At 37.9% G+C, this 24,257-nt stretch overlaps 1 protein-coding gene and 1 pseudogene across 1 annotated transcript in view; one reads left to right on the forward strand and one right to left on the reverse strand.

Moving 5' to 3' along the window:
* LOC148019617 (putative nucleoredoxin 1-2) overlaps window positions 1-22,924 on the forward strand; it is a 161,087-nt gene extending 138,163 nt beyond the window's left edge. Inside the window, exons 3-5 of the mRNA XM_087699606.1 lie at window positions 8,638-8,664; window positions 22,383-22,500; window positions 22,537-22,924. Of these exons, the coding sequence (XP_087555732.1) occupies window positions 8,638-8,664; window positions 22,383-22,500; window positions 22,537-22,924 (533 nt within the window). The remainder of the gene's footprint in view (window positions 1-8,637; window positions 8,665-22,382; window positions 22,501-22,536) is intronic.
* On the reverse strand, window positions 21,042-21,887 carry LOC148019620 (zinc finger CCCH domain-containing protein 33-like; annotated as a pseudogene).
* Window positions 22,925-24,257: the final 1,333 nt, after the last annotated feature.

Raw genomic sequence — 24,257 nt, forward strand, 5'->3', positions numbered from 1 at the left:
TCCACTTGGTTTCCTCCAATCAAGATGAGATTTGATGAACATTTACAAGTCAAATATAAAATTCCCAGTAGTGTGTAGGCTATTTTGTCATATCTTTTTTATTTGGGATCATTTTAGCCCTTCGTTCCACTATTGCTAGTACCACATAGGCTATTTTTTCCTTTTGTGTAGAATTTTTTATAGCCATCATATCTATAGATAATGGCTTGTATAATCTTCTTTGTAATGTGCTATTAGCATAGATTGATTTTGGGTATATTTTTATCTCTACATGCAACTTTTGCATTAACTGCAATTGATGGCCATGGCTGGGAGCATTGATTTATTCCATATGTTGATTGTTGAGGACAACTTGTTGGATAGAACCAACTATTCTATGTGGATGTATATGAGAGTTGTAGCGTAGTAATATGTGAGCTATTGAGTAAGTTCCTAGCTAGCTTGTTTTAGCTTTATAGAAAGGATTTTTGGTTTTGAAAAGGTGAACAGAATTGTCTTTTTAAATGTGGGAATAACTTGTCATCATGAAGTAGTAATGATGTGGTTACCACGTTGGTGAGCCATGCTCTGTGTGTGTGTGAAGGTGATGCTTTTCCTTCTCTCCTACCACTTTCCAATTAGGCTTCAAAAGAAAAAGGTGAAGGAGAACTTGCATATAGGGCTCTCTCTCTCTCTTTGTCTCTCTCTCTCTCTCTCTCTCTCTCTCTCTCTCTCTCTCTCCCTCTCTCTCCCTCTCTCTCTCTCTCTCTCTCCCTCTCTCTCTCTCTCTCTCTCTCTCTCTCTCTTTCTCTCTCACGCACATGCACACACACATGCACACACATATGCACACGCACACACACATGCACACACACATGTATGTGTGATCTATAGTATTGCCGAGCTAGTTTGCAAAGGAGTAAGGAAATGGCATCTAGTGACAAGCATCCTATATTTTGCACCATGAAGGAGGAATTCCATGTTATACATGGTCTAACAATGGTTGGGGTAAACCTATGCCAATTTAAGACGAGTCCGAGGAGACAAAGATATTCTAAAAGAGCTTTGCCTTGCTATATTCAAGGAGCATCACTTTGGGAAAGGGTCGATCGTAGCAAGACTTGTTCTTGATGAGCACAAGGATGAAGTGAGGCCTTTGCACATGAAAATTTATTAGGAGGAGAAAACTACAAATGGTGAGGAGCATTGCCTTTGCAAAAGGATTAGCATTCCATTTTGGGGTTGATGAAATGCCTCTGGGAAATGAGTTGTATGGGAAATATTAACAAAGGAGGCCATGAAGATATCATCTACATGAGGGGAACTTGAAAAGAAAATGAGAAGATGGCTATTAGCAAGCCTTGCACATGATGAGCCAAGCTTAGAGCATGCTAATAACAAATACCAACATAAGTCAAAGGAACTAACCTTCACTACATGTGACATGGGTTGTTCTTGGCTAGTAGGAGATGATGTTGACTCTATGGTAACGAATGTAGAGTCCCTTTTTTAAAAGATAATGGTGAGGATGCAACTAGTGCAAAAACAAATCATGGTGGCAAAAGAAGTTTATGAAAAAGTATAGCACAATTAGTATGTCAAGCAGGGTCTCTTAAAGGAAATTAAAGCTACCAAATTTTGAGGAGACCTTAGAAATGACAATATATTAGTTATTGAGATTGAAAATCATGTGCTAGATTGAAGCTCACAAGGAGAAACTTGGTGAGATTGAAGAGGATGTCAAATATGAAAAGGTTTGACAACATGTTTCTAATGCCCAAATACAACCCCGTAGTGTTAATATGTCAATGCATGCACATCCATGTCAAGAAGGTACAAATCGGATCCCGATATGGTAGTGGCTTTTATATAGGATGAATTCAAAAATAACAAGGAAGAGCTAGTTAGGCTAAAAGGGCAAGCTCATTTCTTGACCCATCTAAGTGACTATGGATAATTATCCACACCAATTACCCCTCTTGCACCAAAACTGGCTACAAGACAATGTTGATATTTGAGGCTACAAAATGCTCAACTTGTGGTTAAGGGTTTGCCAATCATGATATGGTAGGAGTATCCATGCTTCCTTGTAGGAATCCTTATGATATGTATTGTTTTGGTATGTTGTGTTGGAGGGGGGGACCAATGCACTACACGAGGCTGCAACAAGCACATATCGAAAGAAGCAAAGAAATATTTTTTTGGCACTTTGTGACACATCCAAGTAGTACTTTAAAAAAACTCAAGAGTAAGGTACACCTTACTTGATGGTTTTATGATTGATTACTTACTGAATTTGTTTTAGTTTGATTGGGCTTTATGCTAGCAAGTACTATGGCCATGCAAGTAGATTATAACTCATTGCAAATAAATCATACATAGGATTTGGTTCCTTTTTCTAACGAAAAGTGTACTTTTCCATAGAAGTGGGTGTACAAGTTAAAGAGTACCCCTAGTGGACACCCCAACATAGCGTATAAGACTAGATTGGTTGTTAAGGATTTTAAGCAAGAGTATGGTATTGAATTTCATAAACTCTTCTCTCTTATAGTCAAGATGACTATCCTATGATTGGTGTTGTGTGTAGTTAGATCTAGACTTTTAGCAAGTGGATATAAAGATGATGATCTTACATGGGGACTTGCATGGTGAGATTTGTATGCAACATCTTAAGGGCTTTGAGAGAAATTGCAAGAAATACCTTTAAAAACACCTAGTGTGTAAGTTGAGAAATATCCTTTATGGCCTGAACTAGGCACCTAAGGAATGGTACCACAAGTTACATGCTTTCATCTATTCACAGGGATATACCTACAATGATATGGATCCATGTTTATATAAACAAAGGCCGATGATGGGAGCTTTATGACTCTAATACTCAATGTGGATGATATGTTGATTGCTAGAAGCACTCATGATGACTTGGCTGCCTTGAAAAGTTAGCTGATGCTCTCTTGCTTGCTATCCTATTTCTACTTCTGCCCACCTCTTCCATAACATGGTCAGGAGGTCGATGATTTGCAGCTTTAGAATAATCCATACTTCTTCTTATAACTCTCTTAGATGTCCCTACATTATCTTTATCTCTCTTCCATTTCTCTCCCACAATATGTGTTTTACACTTTTGGTAAATATGCATCCACTGAATATGCATCTACCAATGATTCCTAGGTAATTATGTCATGAATGTCTTGCCCTGCATGAGACATTTCACTATCATGAACTTTCCTCTTTTGAGATGCATACAAAGCATGTGTCCATATTTCAACCTTCCAACCAACCACCACTTGGCCATGCATTCTATCCAACTATAGACTAAAAGTAGAAGCATGTACAACCATATAAGCATTTTGGATAGCCAAGTCTTCCAACAACTTTTTCATATCTCACTTTGCGAAATTCAAAGCAAGAGACAATCCCATTTCTTGTGCATGGATCTTGCATTCTTTCCAAAAGATGAGCTTTCATGTCAAGACCTCTTAATAAGCAACACAATCCTTCCTTTCATGTTGCAGACTATCACACCCATACATCTTTTCCCTAGTTTAGGGATTTTTTCCCATCCCTTTTCCTCTTGTCTTTTCTCATCCAATTTCGCAACCTTCAACCTGAAGATTCTGCATGCCTTTAACCAATTCATCTAATATATCTTCCCTAATAGTGGGAACAACAAGTGGATTACTAGATACATCAATTGTTTTGTTGGTAACATTGGGCAAGTTGGATACATACAATCTTTCTCTGACACTATGGGTGTTTAACCAAGAGGGTATTGCATCGATGGTACATACTGAAGGATGTGTAGGTTCAAAGGGGGTGGATGTCATGCTGCTACGCGAACACAGTGTGAAAATTTCTGATGTAGCGTATCATCATCGAACTTTCTTATGAATCTAGAGAGCCAATGTGATCTTAATCATTAGTGTTAGTGTCCATAGTATGGATGGTTAAAAAGCACGAGATCTTTGGACCAAGTGCATCTATTTTGATATTTTGGATATTATTTCTTATAAATATCCAAAAAAGGTATATTAAACTTCTAGAATAGAGTGACACACAAAAAACAAGTTGCTTTTTAGCTAGTTTGAAAGATCTCATGCAAAAAAGAAGGGGCTTTCAAATTTAGGTGGCACATGATCGTAGTTTTTTGGCAACAAATAGCACTCTAGATTGGAAAGAAGAAGAAAGAGCGATCTACGGGAATTCTAATCAGGCGTCTTGGGGTTGTACCACCCTCTCAAAGCCAAAAGAACCATGAGATTTGTGATCTAAGAGTAGCAAAGAAAAAGCTAATATTTAGTGCATATTTTTTATCTATGAGGAAGCTCTAGGAGATCTAATGCTTGGAGATTACTTCCGAGTAGTCCCAAACAAAGATTTAGTTTATCTTCTCACACTCTATCAATACATAACACTTTAAATCATTGAGCTTTGTCTTTATCTTGTGTACCTCTTATTTATTCTTTTTATTCTCTTCTATCTCTTATTCTCTACTTTCTTCACTCTCTAATCCTCAATGGATACAATCTTTAGACTAAAACCTCTCCAACACGACATACCTATATGCTACAAATGGTGGGTGCCCATCACTATCATATCATTCTTTGTTATTCTAGTGATTAATGAATACGGAAAGATTGATCACACATTATGACTGTTGGAGTTTCCACATCTTGTGTCTCTCTCTTTTAATCTTTTGCTCCATCCACCATAGTTGGTGCACAGATCGGATGCTGTATGCGCACGTAGTGAGTGTCGAAAGCTCTCCAAGAACAAAAGAACTCTACTTTTGCACAGAAAACAAGAGAGAAAGCTTGCACGACATGAAGCAAGAGACTAATTGGGTATAATCTCCCCCCATGCCTTATGTGAGCGCTCTACAAAGCATGTATTTGATATATTATTCATCTCCAAGCTTAAACAATAGCCCAATTTACAATTAGCACGCTTTAGCTTTTGTGTTTGCTTTTGTCCCACTAAAGAATTAAAGCTATTGGGCGCCCAAGGAGTTGAGCAGTATCCAAATACAATGTCCAATACAAATATTTAAATCGTGTGCCCATGCGCATACAAAAATAATAAATAAATATCAAGCACTTTAATAAATACACACTATCGCCCATAAAAAATGATAATAAAAAATGCGCCCATAAAAAATGATAATAATTTGAATACACGCTATCGCCCAATGCTTCCCAACGCCATCGTTGCCTGCTCTACATGTCAATTGAAGCATTCACAATTGTTAGAAAATAATAAAATTAAATCGACAAAAGTAAATACCTAGTAGTCTTTAGCTACAAAATAAATAAATTGGTTAGAACTCAATCCTAACCTTAATTTATTACGAGTGCGCACTCTAAACTCATAAACGTCTATTAATTTAAATATGTATTTTGCAGAATCACCCACTATAGAATCACCCACTTGCACATTAAATTAACAAGACACCCAAAAAGGACAGGCATCCCCATCGACTTTTCACACAAGAAATCCACCTTGTGTATGAGCCCTGGCAATAAATAAAATTTTATGGAATCCACCACAAAACCTCACGGAATCCACCATGGAATATGCCTCCTGGCATCATACCCCGGGGGTGGGATAGCAGTTGTTCTCAATTGCTATTAGCTCAATGTGGAGCCAACAGTGAAGGGTAAGCACTTAGGTCTCGAGCGTGCATCCATTGGGCCTCTTCAACATGATGATTTTTAAACTTAACCAAATATCTAGAATATCTACGGCCAGTTCTAGTGGTCATAAAGTCAGTAGCTAGAATATTTTCAGGCTCAAGGATTTCAGTTTCTTCTTCTAGCAAAGGAGGGTTTTCATAGATAGGGTGTAATTATCCTCTAAAAGGTTGTAATAAACTGATATGAAAAGTGTTGTGGATTTTTCAGTGTTGTGGTAATTCTAGTTTAAATGCATTGTTATTGATTTTGTGAATGATCTTGAAAGGTCCATAAAATCTAGGGGCTAATTTTACAACAGGGTGTTTGTCAACACTTGGTAATCTTTGCTTTTCAATTCGGAACCAAACATAATCATCACCTTTGAAACTCATAGCTTTTCTTTTCTTGTTGGCTTGTTTTGTGTATGATTACTGGGCTTTGACAATCATATCTTTAACTTCATCAAAAATAGTAGCATGCATGTTAGCGATATCATTAACAGCTTGAACTTTGTTTGACAATGATGTAACAAGTGTAGGTAATCTATATCCATAAATAATTTCAAATGGTGCTTTCTGTGTAGCTGTATGTGGTGTGTTATTGTATGTAAACTGAAGTAAATGTAAATGTGTATCCCATGTTTGTGGTTTTAAAATTGTGTATGCACGCAAAAGATCTAAAATGGTATTGTTAGTAGCTTCTGTTTGACCATTTGTTTCAGGATGAAATGTAGATGAAAAATAAATCTTTTTTCCTAAGTTAGCAAACAAAGTAATCCAAAAATTATTGCAAAATCTAGAATCACGATTAGAAATAATAACTTTTGGCAAACCATGACTAGTGAAAATAGTTTTCAAGAACAATTAAGCAGCTTGAGATACAGTTAATGTTTTCTTGCATGGAATGAAATATGCTTGTTTGCTAAACCTATCCACAATAGTCCAAATCATGTCATGATTAGCTTTAGTGTTAGGTGAAACAGTGATAAAATCCATTGAAATCTGTTCCCATGGTCGTTCTGGAATCGGTGAAGGCATTAATAAACCATATTGTTTACCATTGTGTCTTTTAACTCGTTGAAAAATTAAGCATTCATATACAAATTTAGATACATCAGATTCCATGTGTGGCCAATAAAAATCTTCAATCAATGTATGCAATGTAGAAATAATTCCTCTATGGCCTTGGTATGGAGGACAATAAATTTCATGCAAAATAAATATTCGAAATGGAGCAGTTACAAATTATATTTTTTATAAAGCATAAATCCATCAGTGTAAGATAATGAATCAATGGGAATCCAATTATTTGCAACTAGTTTATTCCAATCAGCTTGAAAAGTAGGATCTTGGTCATAAGTGTCTTTCATAGGGAGAAGAGAGTTAAAAGATATCACATAAATATTATGAAAAGTCAGACATCTACTTAAAGCATTGGCAACAACATTCTCTTTTCCGGGTTGATATTGTATGAGTGGATGAAAACTTTAAATAAAAGCAGCCCATTTAATGTGTCGATCAGATATTTGTGGTTGACTAATCTCCTAGATTTCTAATGCTTTGTTGGTCAGTTTTAATCATGAATTCAGATCCCATTAAATAGTGTTTTCATTGACGTAAATCTTGTACTATAGCTAGCAATTCCTTATCATAGGTAGAATACTTAAGTTCAAAGGGTTTATGTTTGCATCTAGAGTAGGCTATGGGATGAGAATCTTGCATAAGGACTACTCCTATTCCAGATCCACTAGCATTACTAACTACTAGGAAAAATGATCTATTGAAGTCAGGTAATTGCAATACAGGAGCATGAGTTAAAGCATGTTTCAATAAATCAAAGGACTTTTGTTGATTATCAAACCAATGATACACAATGCCTTTCTTTAATAATTTTGTCAAAGCTAATGCAAGCAATGTAAAATTTCTCACAATTTTTTTGTAAAAGCTAGCAAGACCTAAGAAAGAACGTAAATCATGCACATTTTTGGATATCGACCAATTCAAAATTGCTTCTATCTTTTTAGGGTCAACTTTAATACCTTCAGATGAAACAATATGTCCTAGATATTCAATTTGTGTTTGGAAAAATTCATTATTTTCTGGATTGGTATATAATTGATTCTATTTTAATAATTTTAAAACCAAATATAAATGTTCATAATGCTCATTCTCATTCTTACCGAAAATCAATATGTCATCAAAGAAAATAATGACACAATGCTGATGCTTCAAAAATATGTGATTTATCATATGATTGAATGTGGCTGGTGCATTAGTTAAACCAAAATGCATAACCAGGAATTCATAGTGTCCAAATTGTGTTCTAAATGCAGTTTTGAATATATCATATGTGTCCAATCTTACTTGATGGTATCCAGATTTAAGATCTATCTTGCTAAATATTGTAGATCCTTGTAGCTTGTCCATAAGATCATCTACCCTAGGAATCAGATATCTATTCTTAACAGTGATTTTATTTACGGCACGATAATCAATATACATGCGATAGGTATTATTTTTCTTCTTCACTAATAAGACAGGTGCACCAAATGGAGAACTACTAGGTCTAATGAGTCCTCGGGTTAACAATTCTTCAATTTGGGATTGGATTTCTTTCTGTTCAATTTGGTTATGTCTATATAGTGCTTTACATGGTGGTTGTGATCCAGGAATTAGGTCCATCTTGTAATCTTTGGGACATACATGTGGTAATCTAGGTGGTAAGTCAACAGCAAAACAATCTTGAAATTGTGAAAGAAATTATGTGTGCCTAGGATGCATCTGATTTTCATTAGCTTCAATTTCATTCACCCATATTAAATAGGATTTTCTACCTTTGCGTAATGCACGTTTAGCCTGAGTATAACTAAGCAATGGAAAATTATCAAAAGTGTGCATACCATGCAATGTGATTTATTTCCCATTAGAATGAATTTTCATTGAATGCGTGGAATAATCTATATCAGGATTGTACTGATGATGCCAAGGCATTCCTAAGATAATGTCACTAGACTGCAAAGGCACAACTAAGAAATTTCTACATTCAATATAATCACCACTTTTAATTTCTAAGTCATGCACTTCTTGTGTTCCATTGTATCTAGTGCCTAAAAATGCAGCCTTAATGCAATAATGTGTAGAAATAGTATATAAATTTAATTCTTTGATAAATTTTGCAAAAATAAAGTCGTGTGTGCTCCCATCGTCATGTAAAATAGTTTTTTTTTACCATGCATAAGACATTTCATCGTTAATAAAGAATGGGGATTTGGCATACCTGGTAAAGTATCTGAAGTAGTACCAATGTCATCGTCATCTTCCGTGCCGGATTCTTTATGTTCTTCATCTTCTGTTGCTCCCAAATAAATTATATGAACAATTGGCTTTTTGGATTAACAATTGGCCACTAGATGTCCAGGTTGATGACATTTGTAATAGACTATGGGTTTGGCTTTAGATACATTGTTGGTAATAGTAGGAAGTTTAGGAATGTTGGGATTTGGCTAGAAAAATGGCTTAGGGTTTGGGTTTGTATTTGATGGTAAAGCAAGTGGTCATGTCCAAGATTTACGGAATGAAGATGAAAGGAAACAACTTTGATTGAATCTTCAAAAATTTGAATTGAATTATTTTGAACCAAAGTTACCATTAGTTTGAAATTGTTGTGGTCGCTTCTCTCGTCCTCGAATTTTTTCTTCAGTGTCATGGGCCAAGGAAATTGCATCTTCGAGAGTCGTTGGCTTGAACATGTTGACCTCCGTATAAAAATGTCCAAGTAAGCCAGACATAAACTTGCGTTTATGGGTTGCCTTAGGTACATCTTCAAGCATTCATAGTTGCAATAAAACATTCCAAAAACACTCAGTATATTGTGAAATAGGCTCACGATCCTTCTATTGCAGAAGATTCCATTGTTTGATTACTTTTTCGTGGAATTGGGGTGGAAGAAAATTCTACAAAAATTTCTTTTGGAAAGTCTCCCAAGTAGTAGAACAATCAATTCTCTTATGGACAACAGTCCACCGTAGGGATGCTCGGTCAACTAGATGATTAGTGACACACTTGATTTTGTCTTTCTCAACATACTGTTCCTCATGGAAATAATCATCAAATTGACTGATAAAAGCAAGTACAGTCTTTCCATCGTGTGACCCATTGAAAGTACAAAATTTGAAATTTCTTTTACTTATCTTTGTTTCTTTTCGAATAAATTTCGCTTCAAGTGTTGCATCGATCGTACATCGTATAAGATTTTCAAATTGCGGTCCATCTTAGTCGACGGTAGATCATTGTAGATTGGCCAATTGAGCTTGCAAATTTTGACGTGCTCTTCGTTCCTCTTGAAGCTGCATCATAATCAAATCCAGTTTTTGCTCCATTGTTGGTTTGGGTAGGTCACCTTCAGCCATAAAATTTTCCATGGTTTGATTGGACATCCTACAAAATTCCAAAAGACCTCACACACTTAAAATCTCGTTAGCCGGATGAGCGTAGCTTAAAGTCGGGTTTACAAGGCTTATTTCTTTTTTTTTTTAATGGATTTTTGTAGTATTTCTCCTTTGTGGATGCAAAATTTGATATCACAGTCGTCTTCTAAGAAATATATTGCATGTATACTGCGTTGTCGTTGCGTTAAGAGTTGAAGGTCTACCACCAGGGCCTTTAGTACAGAAGAAGAGTTTAGGATTCAAGATTCGGGAAGGAAAAATAGATTGGGTTTTAATAAGATCCGGGATTTAGAAATGATTTTGATACGGAAGAAGAGTCAAGCCTTTTCACTATGTACTTAGCATACATGAACACAAGGAATAAGTCTATCTTGATTACATCAGATTCCTTTGGATACATACATCATATCATAAAGGATATTTTCAGCTTCTTAATTCATTTATGAATGTCAAATGCAAGTTCTAATGGCATTTATTTCAAGTACATAGATGGATTTCAACCCTTTGGAATAAGTATATTGTTGATAGACTCAAATGCAACCAAGATTTGGGCTAAAGATACATGAAATGAACTAAAGAAGCATAATTTTAGCTTTAGCCCTGTTTTAAAACAGAAAACTCTAGCCCATAATCAAGTTCAAAATGAGTGCATAAACTCAAGAGGAAGCACTTCTAATCATTCATGAACAATGTCCTGGAGTAAAGAGGTCATTTCCTTCCATTGCGACCATAAAAATCCCATTTTTGCTCATATAAATGGACCGTAACAGTGGGCTGCCCTCTTTATGACTGGTTATTTCAGCCCATAACAGCCCATAAGTCTTCAATATCCTCACCCTTTGCTTGCCCCAAAGTCACTCAAGTACTTGGGTACAAGTCGCTTCATTGGACCAAGAATAAGGTAAACAAGATGAGAGAAGTCGTGCATAAGAGCAGGCTGAATATTCTTCTCTCTGATTTTCCTCTTTTATAGACTGTTTCAGCATGCATTTTCGTCAAACCAAAGAGGCAGAGAAGTGGAGCTCTCACCATATTTACATCTTCAGTAGTTGGGCCTGTTGATCTTCAGTTTGCATGCTCCATTTCATGCACCATAGCTCCAGCTCTCTCTAGTTTGCCTCAGACAGTGCAGCCCGCATTTTGCACCGAAAAACGCGGGCTGCTCTCTGCTCAGTCCCTGGTCACTTTTTGACCACCCTAGGTCACTTGCTGGTCACTTAAGTCTTGTTACTCCAGGTCCCATGTGGACCTAGTAGACTTTTGGCAGTTTTTGGCATCTTTCTTGGGCTCTGACCATATTTTTATACCTGAATTAATGTGATTTATCCTGCAGGCTGTCAATTTCTTCCAGATGACCAAGTTGTAGGTTCCCATAGACTTATTTTTCATAAGTATACATGGTATAACTGAAAGTTATATGCTAAATACAAAAGAACTTGTATAACTAAGGTGGATATTGGATAACAATGTTTGAGTTTTGTATGCAAATTTCTCATATTACTTCCAGTGAGGCTCTTCTGTGTTCATAAGAATCCCATGATTTATATTATGAACAGTAAACATTTTGACATTCACCCCCTCCTAACCTGCACATCCTGCGGCATGTGCCATTTCATAAGATTACAAGTCAAGGAAGATCTTCTTCATCATCTTCATTCTCTAAGTCTTTTTCTTCTTGCATGTCTTCAAGTAGAGGGCTTATATTTAAGTCATCAAGTTCATAAGTTGAAGATTCTCTTCGTTTGAAGAGTTTGATTCGTTTCCCAGCTATTCGAATCTTTATCATGGTCCCATCCATTTCAGCCGAAGAGAAAGTAGCATTATTATGTACTACTTTTACAACATATGGTCCAAACCATCGCTTGGCTAACTTCTTATGAGCACTATATTGATTGTCCAGGCTGCTATCATAGACAAGAACCCAATCATTCTCTTGAATAACTCTTGGACGGAGTCGATGATGCGTCAAACCTTTTCTTATTCTTTAGTCTTGCTATTTTTAGCCTTTCAATGGCTTTTTTGACATCTTCTGGCCTTCTTTCAAGTTGCCTTATGCGTAAAAACAACAATTCTTCTCTATTCATGCCTTCATCCCAAGGCAAGATACTCCATGTGACAATGGATTCTTCAATAGGCATAATGGGTAGCTGTCCATACATAAGTTCAGCTGGCATATATCCTATCACTGCACTATGGGTAGTTCTATCAGCCCATAATGCGAATGGTAGCATTTTAGGCCATTCCCTCAACTTCCCTTTCCATGATTTTGCTAAGGCTTTAAGAATTGGTCGATGGCCTCTTTCACTCTTATCGTTGTCTTCAGGATTGTAGGTTGAAGTAAGAAATAACTTAATTCCCAATTGAGAAAAGAAATGGTGAGCCTCATGGACATCCAATTCCGCTCTATCAACAGTTATTTTAGCAACACATCCATACCTGCAAAATACTTCTTCAAGTAGAAATCTACAAACAGCATGAGTGGACTTTGTTGTCAAGGCCTTTCCTTCCACTTGATTTGTGAGATCTTCTCTAGCAAGTACTAGATATCTCATGTTCCAAATTCCTGTAGGCATGGTTACTAAATCAATAACCCATCTATAGTAAATGGATAAAGGATAGGTAGGCTCAAGCCCATCTCTATGCTTTACAATAGAATATATTTGACAAACATGACAAGACAACAAAATTCTCAATATCTTTATACATGTTTTGCCACCAAAATTTCTATTTTATTTTGGCAAAAGTGCCCCATATGCCTCTATGACCAACCAATAGGCTTTCATGGAATTCTCGCATGACCTATCTTTGTGTCTTTTTATCTCCTAAGACACGAACAGGCGCCCTTCCTTTTTTTGCATGCCTCCAAAGGTAACCATCTTTAAGAAAAAAACCATAAGCTTTTCTCTTAATTCTCTTGAACTCTTCATTAGTCCAATCTTCCTTCTTTGTCATAGTGCTCAAAAATTGGCCAATTTTTAGCCAATCATCTGCATAATATTCTTCTTTAAAGTGTGAGCAAACCATAACAAAACATTGAATATGTTGTTTAATGGCTGTCCATTGTCCTTCTTTGGTTGATTCATCCTTCCTTGCTAATGTAAAAGATGTTTTAACAGCTGAACCTATTGTTCTTGCTGTAATTTTTATTGTACTTGCATTAACAACATCATTTATAAACTCTGAAGATAGTGAAGCGGAAGACTGAAATAGGGCTATAGAATCAACCATAAAGCGCACTAAACACGCATCAAGAGGCTTGAGAGATACATGTATCTCATAAAAGACAGGATGATGATGGTGTATAACCTGTTGGGCATCCAAATCTCATAACCTGTAAGCATGTCACCATCTCCATAACCAAGGAGGATATATCTGCATGACATAGGCATATTTGGCATGCATACAAATGCTTGGCAGCCAAACATCCTCAAGTAATCATAGGAGGGTTTCATGCCACTCCATGTCTCATGTGGTGTAATACTGTCCAAAGTCAGACACGGCATTCTATTAAGCAAGTAGATTGCCGTCATAAGGGCCTCAACCCAAAAGCCATAAGATAACCCAGCTCTGGTAAACATAGAAGCAACCTTTTCCTGTAGAGTTAGGCACATGCCATGAGCAATCTCCTAATACCGTGGGCATAGGAAATCAATGCCAGATTGGTGACAATAAGATTGAAAGCTAGGAGAGATAGCATGACTCTCATAATCCATCTGTAAGCACTTAGCCTGCAACAAACAGAATCCAATAACTTGTCAAGCATAACTACGGCATCCTCAATCTGTACCAAGGGAAAAGCCTAAACATAGTGGGTAGCATGATCCACAAAGGTCATAAAGTACAATGCTCCACCAAGTGACTAGGAAGGCATATGTCCATAGATTGCACAATGGACAAGATGTAGAGGATCATGCCTCTCACGATTGCCATGAGCTAAAGGGGCTCTACAAGGACCATAAGTACAATCAGGGCAAGCATCAAGATCTACATGTGACAAAGGAGACAACAAGGACTCTAAACAAGACAAGATCTCCCTCTCTCTATGGTGCATATGGCCTAGGAAATAATGCCATAACAATGCATGTGGTATTGGGATAACTGCAACCATAGAATCTCCCACATGAGAGACATGCAGTAGGTAATGAGAACTAACTCTAGAACCTCTGGCCAAAACCAAGCAACCACAATACATCTTCCATGACCTATGCTGAAGAGAAATAGAGTAATCTACATCATGCAACTGACTGATAGAAATCAGGCTCTTATTGAGCATGGGAACATGTAGAACATCCCTGAGCTAAGAGAAGTCCCATTAGGCAAAGCTAGGTATATGTCCCCTATATCAACAATAGCATAAGTCTGCTCAAGGCCCAAATCAATACATATGTCAACCTCCCTGTAAGAAGACAACCATGCTCTATGAGGGGTAACATGACAAGATGCCATAGAGTCTAAAAGCCAATCAAAAGGCATAGGCATGATCACTGAGCAAGTAAGTTGTAGGAAAATAAGATGACAAGAGTACATGCTCTACTGCATCATCATGGGTAACCACATGTACCTCACCACTAGAAAGAGTAGTATCACCTGCGGCATCGCTGACTCTCTACTCATGTTGAGTCCGTCTTTGTCTCTGCTGCTCTCTAATCCATCTAAATTTTTTTCTTTTAACATGCCCAAGCTTTTCACAATGGAAGCATACAACATCTGTAAATGAAGAACCTGTAGAAGATGAAAAGGAATCCAAGTCATCATGAATAGGGCTATCCATAGCATCCACAAAGCTCAAGGAGTCAAGGGCTATTCCAACAAAGGGAACTTTCTCATAAAGACAATCATTTGCAAGTACATCAGTTGTAGAAGCATGCTACAAAGACTCATGAAACCTCAACGGATGGGAGGACATAAAGGCATCGACCAAGGATACAAAAGCTCCCACATGAAGAAGAGTCGTAGCCATCTGCATGACATAACCAACCACAATACGATAAAGCATAAGACATCTGTCACAAGAGCATACGATATTCAACCATGAAATCAGCCCATAACCATACACATACACATAGCTCTGCAGTAGATCATGCCATCTAGGAACATCCAAGTCAAGTAAAGAGCGACAAGTGGCAAAGCATCTTGCAAGAGTCAAGCTCTAGGAGAAGCCAAAATACTTGTACAACATCATCCATACAAGTGGATCTGTAAGGTATACAACAATAGACCCTGTGCATAGACAGGTAAGCATACATAGTATCTGCTCTCTAACATGGACATGCAATAGTAGCCCAACTAGCATGAAAGCTAGACAACGAAGGAGCAAGAAATCCATAACTGTAGCTAATCCCAAGCACATTAAATTCCACTAATCGACCAAATAACCCGCAATAAATCCAAGTATCAATGAGCAATCACTGCTCAATAACCAAGTTCCAAGACAAGGAAGAAATATTGCTCAATACATGTTTGCATAAACCAAACATCCATGGATCCAATCCATCGGAGCATAAGGCCAAGTAGTATCCAAGGTCATAATGGAAAAATCCAAATCAATGTCCAACTACTCCACAAAAGTCCTCAAATGCAAGTCTTGTCAAGCCCAAACATCCGCCATATTGCAAGAACCCAAAAGCATGCACTAAGACAAAAACCCACATGGGTAGCCTAGGCATAAGCAGTCATCAGTGGAATGGTAGCTATAAATAAAAAATGACAATGAACCATAAAATTGATGTTTACTTCTTTCTTAAAATCATTCCGGGAGCAAAAATAACCATGTGGCATCATCCAAATACTTCGGCACATAAACCCAAATATCCGAGAGCCCCCTAGACCAATAGGCATAACCCAACTATAACATAAATAGCTTCAGCCTTGAATATTTCAGTAGTAAATAACCTCTGTAAACTAAGCAAATCAGTGCTCAAACCAAGCTCAAATCAATAGGCAAACCATAGGCATGTATACCCATATGTATAGGCACCAATCAAGCATAATCGGGCATCAAATGACCATGTAGCATAAGCATAATATGTAATGATAGGGGCTGCCCTATTTTGCACTACCTCTAGACTATATAAAACAATCAATGGCTGAGCAAGTTCAGCCCTGAAAGCATCTCACATCATAGGCATACATTTGCTAATATGTAGGCACCATCTGGGCATGATTGGGTATCAAATGATATGGGTAAATAAGTATAGGCATGAAATGTTGGTTGCTTCCCTGTTTTGGACCAATCCTCGGACTGTTCAAACGATCCATGGTTGAGCTAAATCAGCTCCAAGCTTAATGCCAACCATAAATATGAGTGCCCAAACCCAAAGCCAAGTGTCGCGCAGCTTCAACAAGCCATAACCAAGTGCCAAATAAAGTAAATGAGTAGGGAGCTACTGTAAATGTCTAGGATAAACTGAAATCAAGCCTATTACTATTTATACAACCAAGAGGAGCTCAAGATCAAAGCCCCAAGTCAAATGTAAGTGCCCAAGCTCAATACCAACTCTGACGGGGGGGTCTCAATAGACAATAAACAAGTGCCAAGTGGGTGAGGAGATGCTATAGATCTCTATCATGCTGCAAAAATGTATGTGAGCATGGCATGATTGCACTAGCTGTAGATATGGGATTGGGGGGCTGCTACAAAGGTTGCGAGTGGTGTGGGGGTTCTCCAAGGGGCCAAGGAAGGCCACTAATGAAGGCAAAGGTGGAGGGGAAGCTTCAAGCTTCATGGGCAAGCTCAACAATGGCTGCCCTCTTCAAAACCCTGTTGTCCATGAAAATGATTGAAGTGAAGATCTCATACCTCGTGCGGGAAAGGTTGAGAAGAGGCTGGCAAGTGCTCACGAAGGACCTGCTCTGATATCAATTGAAGGGGATGCAATGGCAATGGAGAAGGAGAACAGGAAGATGCAAGAGACTAGAGCACACACAATGTAGGTGCTATCAAGAATAATATTATAGCCTTATTACACTATCTCATATATATGAATAAAGAATATGGGCAGTCACTGTACAGGGGTATGCCCAAGGGCCTTTTAACCCAACAAGAGTTTGTGAAAGTCGCTCGTGGTCGCAGGGAAGATTTGCAAGATGGGAGTTTCTATTACAAATTCAAAGATTAATCAAATCAAAGCATGAACATACACTTTGCATCCTTGAATCCATACTTCAACAATTTATTTTTAAAAATTCAAATTCTTTAATGATAGGAGAGGTTCTCTTGATGAGAATGTATGAGCTTCAATCCAAAGCAGCTTGAACTCCATATAGGAGTTCAATAGCATGTACCGAAAGACAAGTCATCACCCCTATGCATCAATGCTACATATTGCTTACAATTGCTCACAGGTATCGACAGGACTTGCAAGGGTAAACCATCCATCAGAAAGTTCTTATACATGTTTCACTTATCCCTTGTGTACATCACATGTTTCATACATCAAGCGTAGTGAGCTTGACAGCATGGCATGTGCAGAATAGATCCATAGATGGAGTCTAATGAATATCAGCCATTTCACGTGCATGGAGCCAAATTGACTCTACCTTTCTAGGCTTTGCACGAGAGCCAAGGAATCTTCAGCTTGATCTTGCTATGGATGGTGTGAACCCATTCAGTCTCTGCTCAAGTTCTTACAGTGTGTGGCCTATAGTCCTTGTTAACTAAAGCATCCCACCATGGCTTTCTACAAAGAAAGGACGCTTGATCCTTAGCTTGCCCATTCCTAGTCGCTACAAAGTCAAGAATATGGATGTCTATTTCTATCCATTTTTCCATGAGCTTAAGATTTTGTGGGACGAGGGGGTCACCGTGGAAGATATGAGCAAGTGTGATGGTTGACAGTATGCCAATATATGAGCCATTCTCATGAGAACCATGCATGACTTTTTGGGATTTGGGGAGTGCTCAAGTAGATATGCTTCCATTCTCATTGGTCATATATATCATAGCTCTCTCAAGTTTGTATTCACAGGATAGAGGTATTGGGGCAGGTTTGTTTACCTCAGTCATGCATGTCCATTGTGTGGGCCATAGTTAGACCCCGGAAGGTCATGAACCATGGAGAAGATGGTATATCAAGGACATGCTCCTTTCTTGCCAGAAGGTCATGAACTGAGGGAAGGTTTTCTTGGACGAGCTCCAGCATGAATGAATGCCCAAAGCTGGTACGAGTTGAAAATGGTCCACACAAAGTTGCATCCAAGCCAAATGTGACAGTTCTCAGTTTTCTACGGGTTGCCGTATTGGATCCACTTATAGATCAACCACTTTTTGGATCCCATGCATATTTTCAAGAATGTGGGCAGCTTACTATGGGACCACGTCATAGGAAAGACAGACATTGCAAGGGCACGAATGGATTTGAAGGAGGTAGGTAAGATGGATCAGGCGATTTGGCCACAGTTGATTGGTCACAGTCAAGTGCTTATGGTTGCTTCCAACTACCACGTGCTCCTTGGGTTTTGTCCACTATAGAAGACCACATTCTGAAGCAAATTATCAGGTCTATCGGCACTCCAATGGGTATGATGCATTCTCTTAGATCTACATTTTCTAAAGATGACCAACTATTAGGACTAAAATCTCATGATTGGCATAAGATATCTCAGGTTTGTACTACAAATGGATTGTAAGTGGCCTGCGTATTTTGCTATTCAGAGTATAGTCATTGTTCATAATACTTCTTCATTTGTGACAGTTTGTGGTACCAATCGTGATCGCAAGATGCCTTACTCCAGAAATACGTGGAGCAATTTATAGGTTGTCAAATTTAGTGTGATGGATGGATCTCACAAAAGGAGATAAAGACATCCTCTATTGAATCAGCAAGGCAGGGAGCAGTGGAGACAATCTATCTCTTTGAGAAGTATATGCCCACCAGTATGCTCACGATACAAATCCACCTCCTAGTGTATCTTGAAAACGAAGTGGAGATTGCTGGACTTTTCCATACGCGATGGATGTTCTTCTTGGAGCACTTCATGAAAACCTTGAAAGGCTCCAAGAAGAACATCCATCGTGTATGGAAAAGGTAGCATGGCTAAAGGTTGGCTGGTGTCTAAGGCATTAGTGCATATTTCACAGTGGCTACCAACAATGGATTCAAACAACACTATGCTATGGTCGCTGAAGGTCAACCATAGACTAATCGGAGATGTGGTGGTTGGAAATGGGATAGAAAAAAGGATGGATGCTATAATGGAGAAGAAAGTGAATTGTTTTTGTTTGTTACACCATGCCTCCATGGAGATGTGGCTTGCTCATCACAAGGAACTTTTAATCATTTTTTACATAGGAAAAAAAGGGGATTTCCTATCAATTCCCTAGTTAAAATTACACATAAGTAGGAAAAGTAAATAATAGGAAAAATGGAACATTCCCTAGTTAGAGAAACTAGGGAATCGCATATGGAGTTTCCTATATAGGAATTTTCCCTACATAGGAATTTCCTATGTAGGGAATTCCATATGCGATTCCCTAGTTAGAGAAACTAGGGAATGTTCCATTTTCCCTATTATTTACTTTTTCTACTTATGTGTAATTTTAACTAGGGAATTAATAGAAAATCCCTTTCTTTTTCCTTTTCTATGTAGGAATTTTCCTATGTTTCCCTACATAGGGAAATTTTCCTACATATGGTAATTTTCCTGTATATGACATTTCTTATGTAATTTTAATTTTTCTATAACTTAAAAATATTGCATTTTCCTTAGTTTGCATATTCCTAGTCATATGAAGTTCTAAGTAGAAAATTATATAGCAACTATTCAACTAGAAAATTATATAGACATTATTTAGTTAATTTCAAATAGGATATAATACATATCTAATATATTAGGTAAGAATTTTTCACTATATAGGCTTTTTTTCCTATGTTAAGAAAAAGTTCCTAAATAGATAATATTTTCTTATACACGATTTTTTTCATATGTCACGAAAAAGCTTGTATATATGTACTTTTATTAACCTACTATACGATCACGAAGCAAGAGCACAACAATCAATGAGAATTGAGGCAGGCAAAAGTAACTGCAAGCCAGTGCAAATCGGGCGAGCAATCAATATGGGCAAGTTGGTGCCACGTGGTGTTTCATGTCCACGTTCCTAATAAGAAACATAGTAGGAGGCATGTTCCTTGCTACATTCCCTATCAGAAATGGGAGGGTGGATTTCCATGACACCATTGCACATATAGCTCGAATGGCTACTATTAGAGCCAGTTGTGCCTTAGCCAGCCATAGAAGTTGGCCATTTATTAAATTGATGTGAAGTCTTCTTTCCTTAACGGAGATTTGCAAGAGGAAATGTGTAAGAGAGGGAAAATAAAATAATGGGGATAAAATACCAGCTACACTCACTAATATAAAAGGTGTAAGGCACTTGATTTTTTGGATGATCATTATTATAATGCAAGTCTCCATCTTCTCTCTTTCTTAGCTCTCATGGCTGCCTTCTCTCTCTTTCTATCTTTCTCTCTCCTTTTTTAGTATTTCTCCTCGTCACTCTCTTTCTCTATATTCCGCACCTAATTTTCTCTCTTTTCTATACTCTCTCTTCTCTTTCTTCCTCTCCAGTCGACCCCTTGATAAGTGGTATCAGAGTTTCTTAGGTTCTTGATCCAGTTAGTCATATTTTGTTTAGTTTTCCCTTTTCAGTCACACAAATCCAAGAAGTTCATGTACACAAGTATAGACATGGTAGGCAACAATGAAGACACACAATATTGCAGGCTAGAGATGGACAACGCACCTAGAGCAGGCATAAGACCTTTCCATTTTGTGTTTATTTAACTTTCTCAAACTTCATTGCAGCTAAGTCACTTGTGATGATCAAGTAAAGTTTGTTGGAATGAGCAATCTGCTAAAGAAAGGGTTTTTCCTTATAGCTTTCCATAAGGATCGGGCATGAGAACCTAGAAGGGTGGATGCCTTGGTTGCCTTGCATGCCATCAAGCGAAGGGAACAACAAAGAAAGCCATCAAATTGTGAGCAACTGCAGTAGATGCTCCCAATGGAGAGTATGCAGATTGGATGGAATGATCAAATTTGCATGTAGGTCCAAACATGCAGTAACCAAATCAGCTGTAGAAAGTGCTCTCGATCTCAGTGGAAGACGAATAGGACTCAACATACTTCCATGCTCGGAGATGGTTCGGTTAGCTGGATGATAAAACTTGCATTGTAAACCAAACCTGCATTCCCCTGTCTTCATATAGTATTGGCATTCCGGTTGACCATGCCTCTCTGGATACAGAGCTTCTCGAGGTCCAAAAGTTGAAGGAGATGGTGGAGTTGGTAATCTAATTGATGGGGAGCTAGGAATGAACGGAGTAACATTCCCATGGTAACAAGATTTGGCAGGGCTCACCCATACATGTAGCTTGCTTGCTACTGTCCCTCATGCAATGAAAGTGGAGCTTGCTGGTAAGGACTCCATGGTGGCATAGGAACAACCCCCTGGGGGTAGGGTAAAAGAATAGGGGTAATATGTGAGGGTGGGGTGATTGAACTTGCAGGTGGCTCCATATTTTCAATGCACTATCCATAGGTCAAATGCACAGTCCTTTTCACCAAGTCATAATGGTAGACTCATAACATTCAACTAAACGGGGCCTGACCTTCCAACTTTCTTACGAGGGTGATGGTATCTACACGTTGCTCCAAACTTACAGGCACATGTTCTTAGATAGTATAGGCATTGGCTGGTCAATCCTCTAGGGATAGTCACCCCTGATCCAACTTGTTGACGGTGCCAGCTCACTAGTCAAGTGGATGGTTATATTTCCACTTGGCATCAAAGATGCAGAGACCAGTTCAATGCAATTGATACAGACAAGAATGGACTGATCAAGAACCTGACTGATCTGAAGCTGTGGGTGGTTGTTAGGCAGAGACTACTGTTTTGGTACCTATTATCTTTGGGCCTATATGACCTATCCTGACTAAGAGTCTTTGAATTTGGACAAACAAGGCAAAAGTCATCATAGGTCATCTTTGGTTTTGACCCTTCATGTTGATAGTCAATATAAGAGTATGATCCAGGCTCCACCAATGTCTTATTCTTGGGCATGGTAGCACCATTGTTCTATGCATCAATGATTCTATCACATAATGTGTTAACTATTTTATGAACATTCATCTGTAAGTTCCACTTCTCACAATTATCACTGTGCTAAACATTAACTAAGCAGTAGTTTTCAACATTAATGTTACTGTTTTGACTAAAACAACTCATTTCAGATGTAGGTTTTCCATTGGAGATATTTTGCCAATGTAAATAATGCACAAAGCCTATGGGAAATCTTTGCATGCCAAGGATGGCATGCATTTGTTGGAGAAATGGGGAGTAGAGGCGTTCCCTTTCAATGATGAGCAGATCAATGCTCTACATAAAGCTACAAATGATGAGTAGATAAATGCTCTACATAAAGCTGCAAAGGAAAGATTGAAGAATCAGAATCTGCAAATCCTTTTAGTGCATGCTGAACAAGATTATGTGATTGGAAAGAATGGAGAACAGGTCAAAGTTGCAGATCTAGAAGGCAAAATTGTTGTGTTGTACTTTTCAGCACATTGGTGCCCACTGCGTCACAGATTCACACCAATGTTCGCATCCATTTATAATCAGTTGAAGGAAAAGAGCAAGGAATTTGAGGTTGTGTTTATCTCATCTAATGAAGACCAAGAATCTTTTGACAACTACTTCAATGACATGCCATGGCTTGCTATGCCATACAATGATTCAAGAACGAAAAAAGTACTTAGTCAGTGGTTTGAAGTGGACTTTCATTTGCTCATCAAATACTCCACTCCAAATCTGATCTACTTTTGAAGGGAAGGGAAAGAACTTTCAGAATTGACAATTAGAGAAGCAGTTGCATCTGAAATCTATTCTATATCAACATAGTTCGACTAATCCTGCACATCAAATGATGCAAAGAGGTGCTTGGATTTTAGTAGTTGTATATCCAACATGCATATGCTCTTAGTGATTATTGTTCCCATCCATGAGAGATGTTCAAGCTCTATACCCTGCTCTCCAAATCCTTGCATCAGCCTGTGCAAGTACATCCCAAATAAATAATGGACAATAACCATTGTAGCAAGACTAAACAAAGTAACACAATTGGCAATCCCACCTTTCTACAAAATAGACACTTGAGGCAACAAGAAAAAAAGTGAAGACTAGCCCTATGATGACAAACAAGCAGCATGAGATTATGAATATCCTTTTCATTTTACTAAGTGTGTTAGAGAAGGATCCTTCATATACTATGGGCAATACCTTCATGATACATTGGGGATCTAATTGTGGCTTCAATTAGAAATAAGAACATGATATACAGTTTGTATCCACCTTCCTCATGGCAGACCCTGTAAGCCAATAAAAAGATGCATCAAAAGAAGGATAAGCTTCCTCCTTTCCCTATCATATCTTTTTTTAATTTTTCCTATAACAACCCTCAACCCATAACCCAAAAAGCTTTTTATTGAAAGAACAAGAAACCTCCATTCCACTTACCTTGGAGCCTTCAAATTTTCTTTCCTTTCTTGACATAGACAAGGGCGTACTGTAGAGATGCATCTTGCTATGTGTACACCATCAATGAGTAACTGCATGTCAAAGTTTATACATGGTCAGGTCATTAGAATGGAATAAAAATGCATCCTTTACCAAAGCTACTGCTTCTCAAAATCCAATATTGCAAGGGCTGGTAAATTGGGATGTACTACCATAAAGTTTTACCTATTTCCATAAGTTTGCAGTGTATGTGACTGTACACATAGCAGTAAACCAACACATGTTACATGGCCTTCTTTCACCTCAAAAAGGAAAATTGTTTGGATTTTGAAAGGGGCAACTGCATCTGCAAACCAAACACAAAACTAAAACTTGAAAGGGGCAGCTACATTTGTAGACTTCTAATGAAGGCACAAGAGGAAAAGAGATCATTCCTTCCAATGCAGAGGTATTACTCCCTATCCTTGAATGAAAAATATTAGCATCTTCTTCTCCTTTCCTATCTGAAAATTCACTATCATTATGTTTCTCTAGTTCACCACCCTTGTTGACACTTAACCAATCAAAGAAGACAGCATATTGTCTTAGAAAACCTCTTCAAAACGATGATCACCAAAACAATGAGTGATCTTACTCTCACCAT

Source organism: Lygodium microphyllum, chromosome 19 (assembly GCF_053477565.2).
Source record: "Lygodium microphyllum isolate KBCC chromosome 19, Lygodium_microphyllum_v1.1.10, whole genome shotgun sequence".
NCBI lineage: Eukaryota > Viridiplantae > Streptophyta > Polypodiopsida > Schizaeales > Lygodiaceae > Lygodium > Lygodium microphyllum.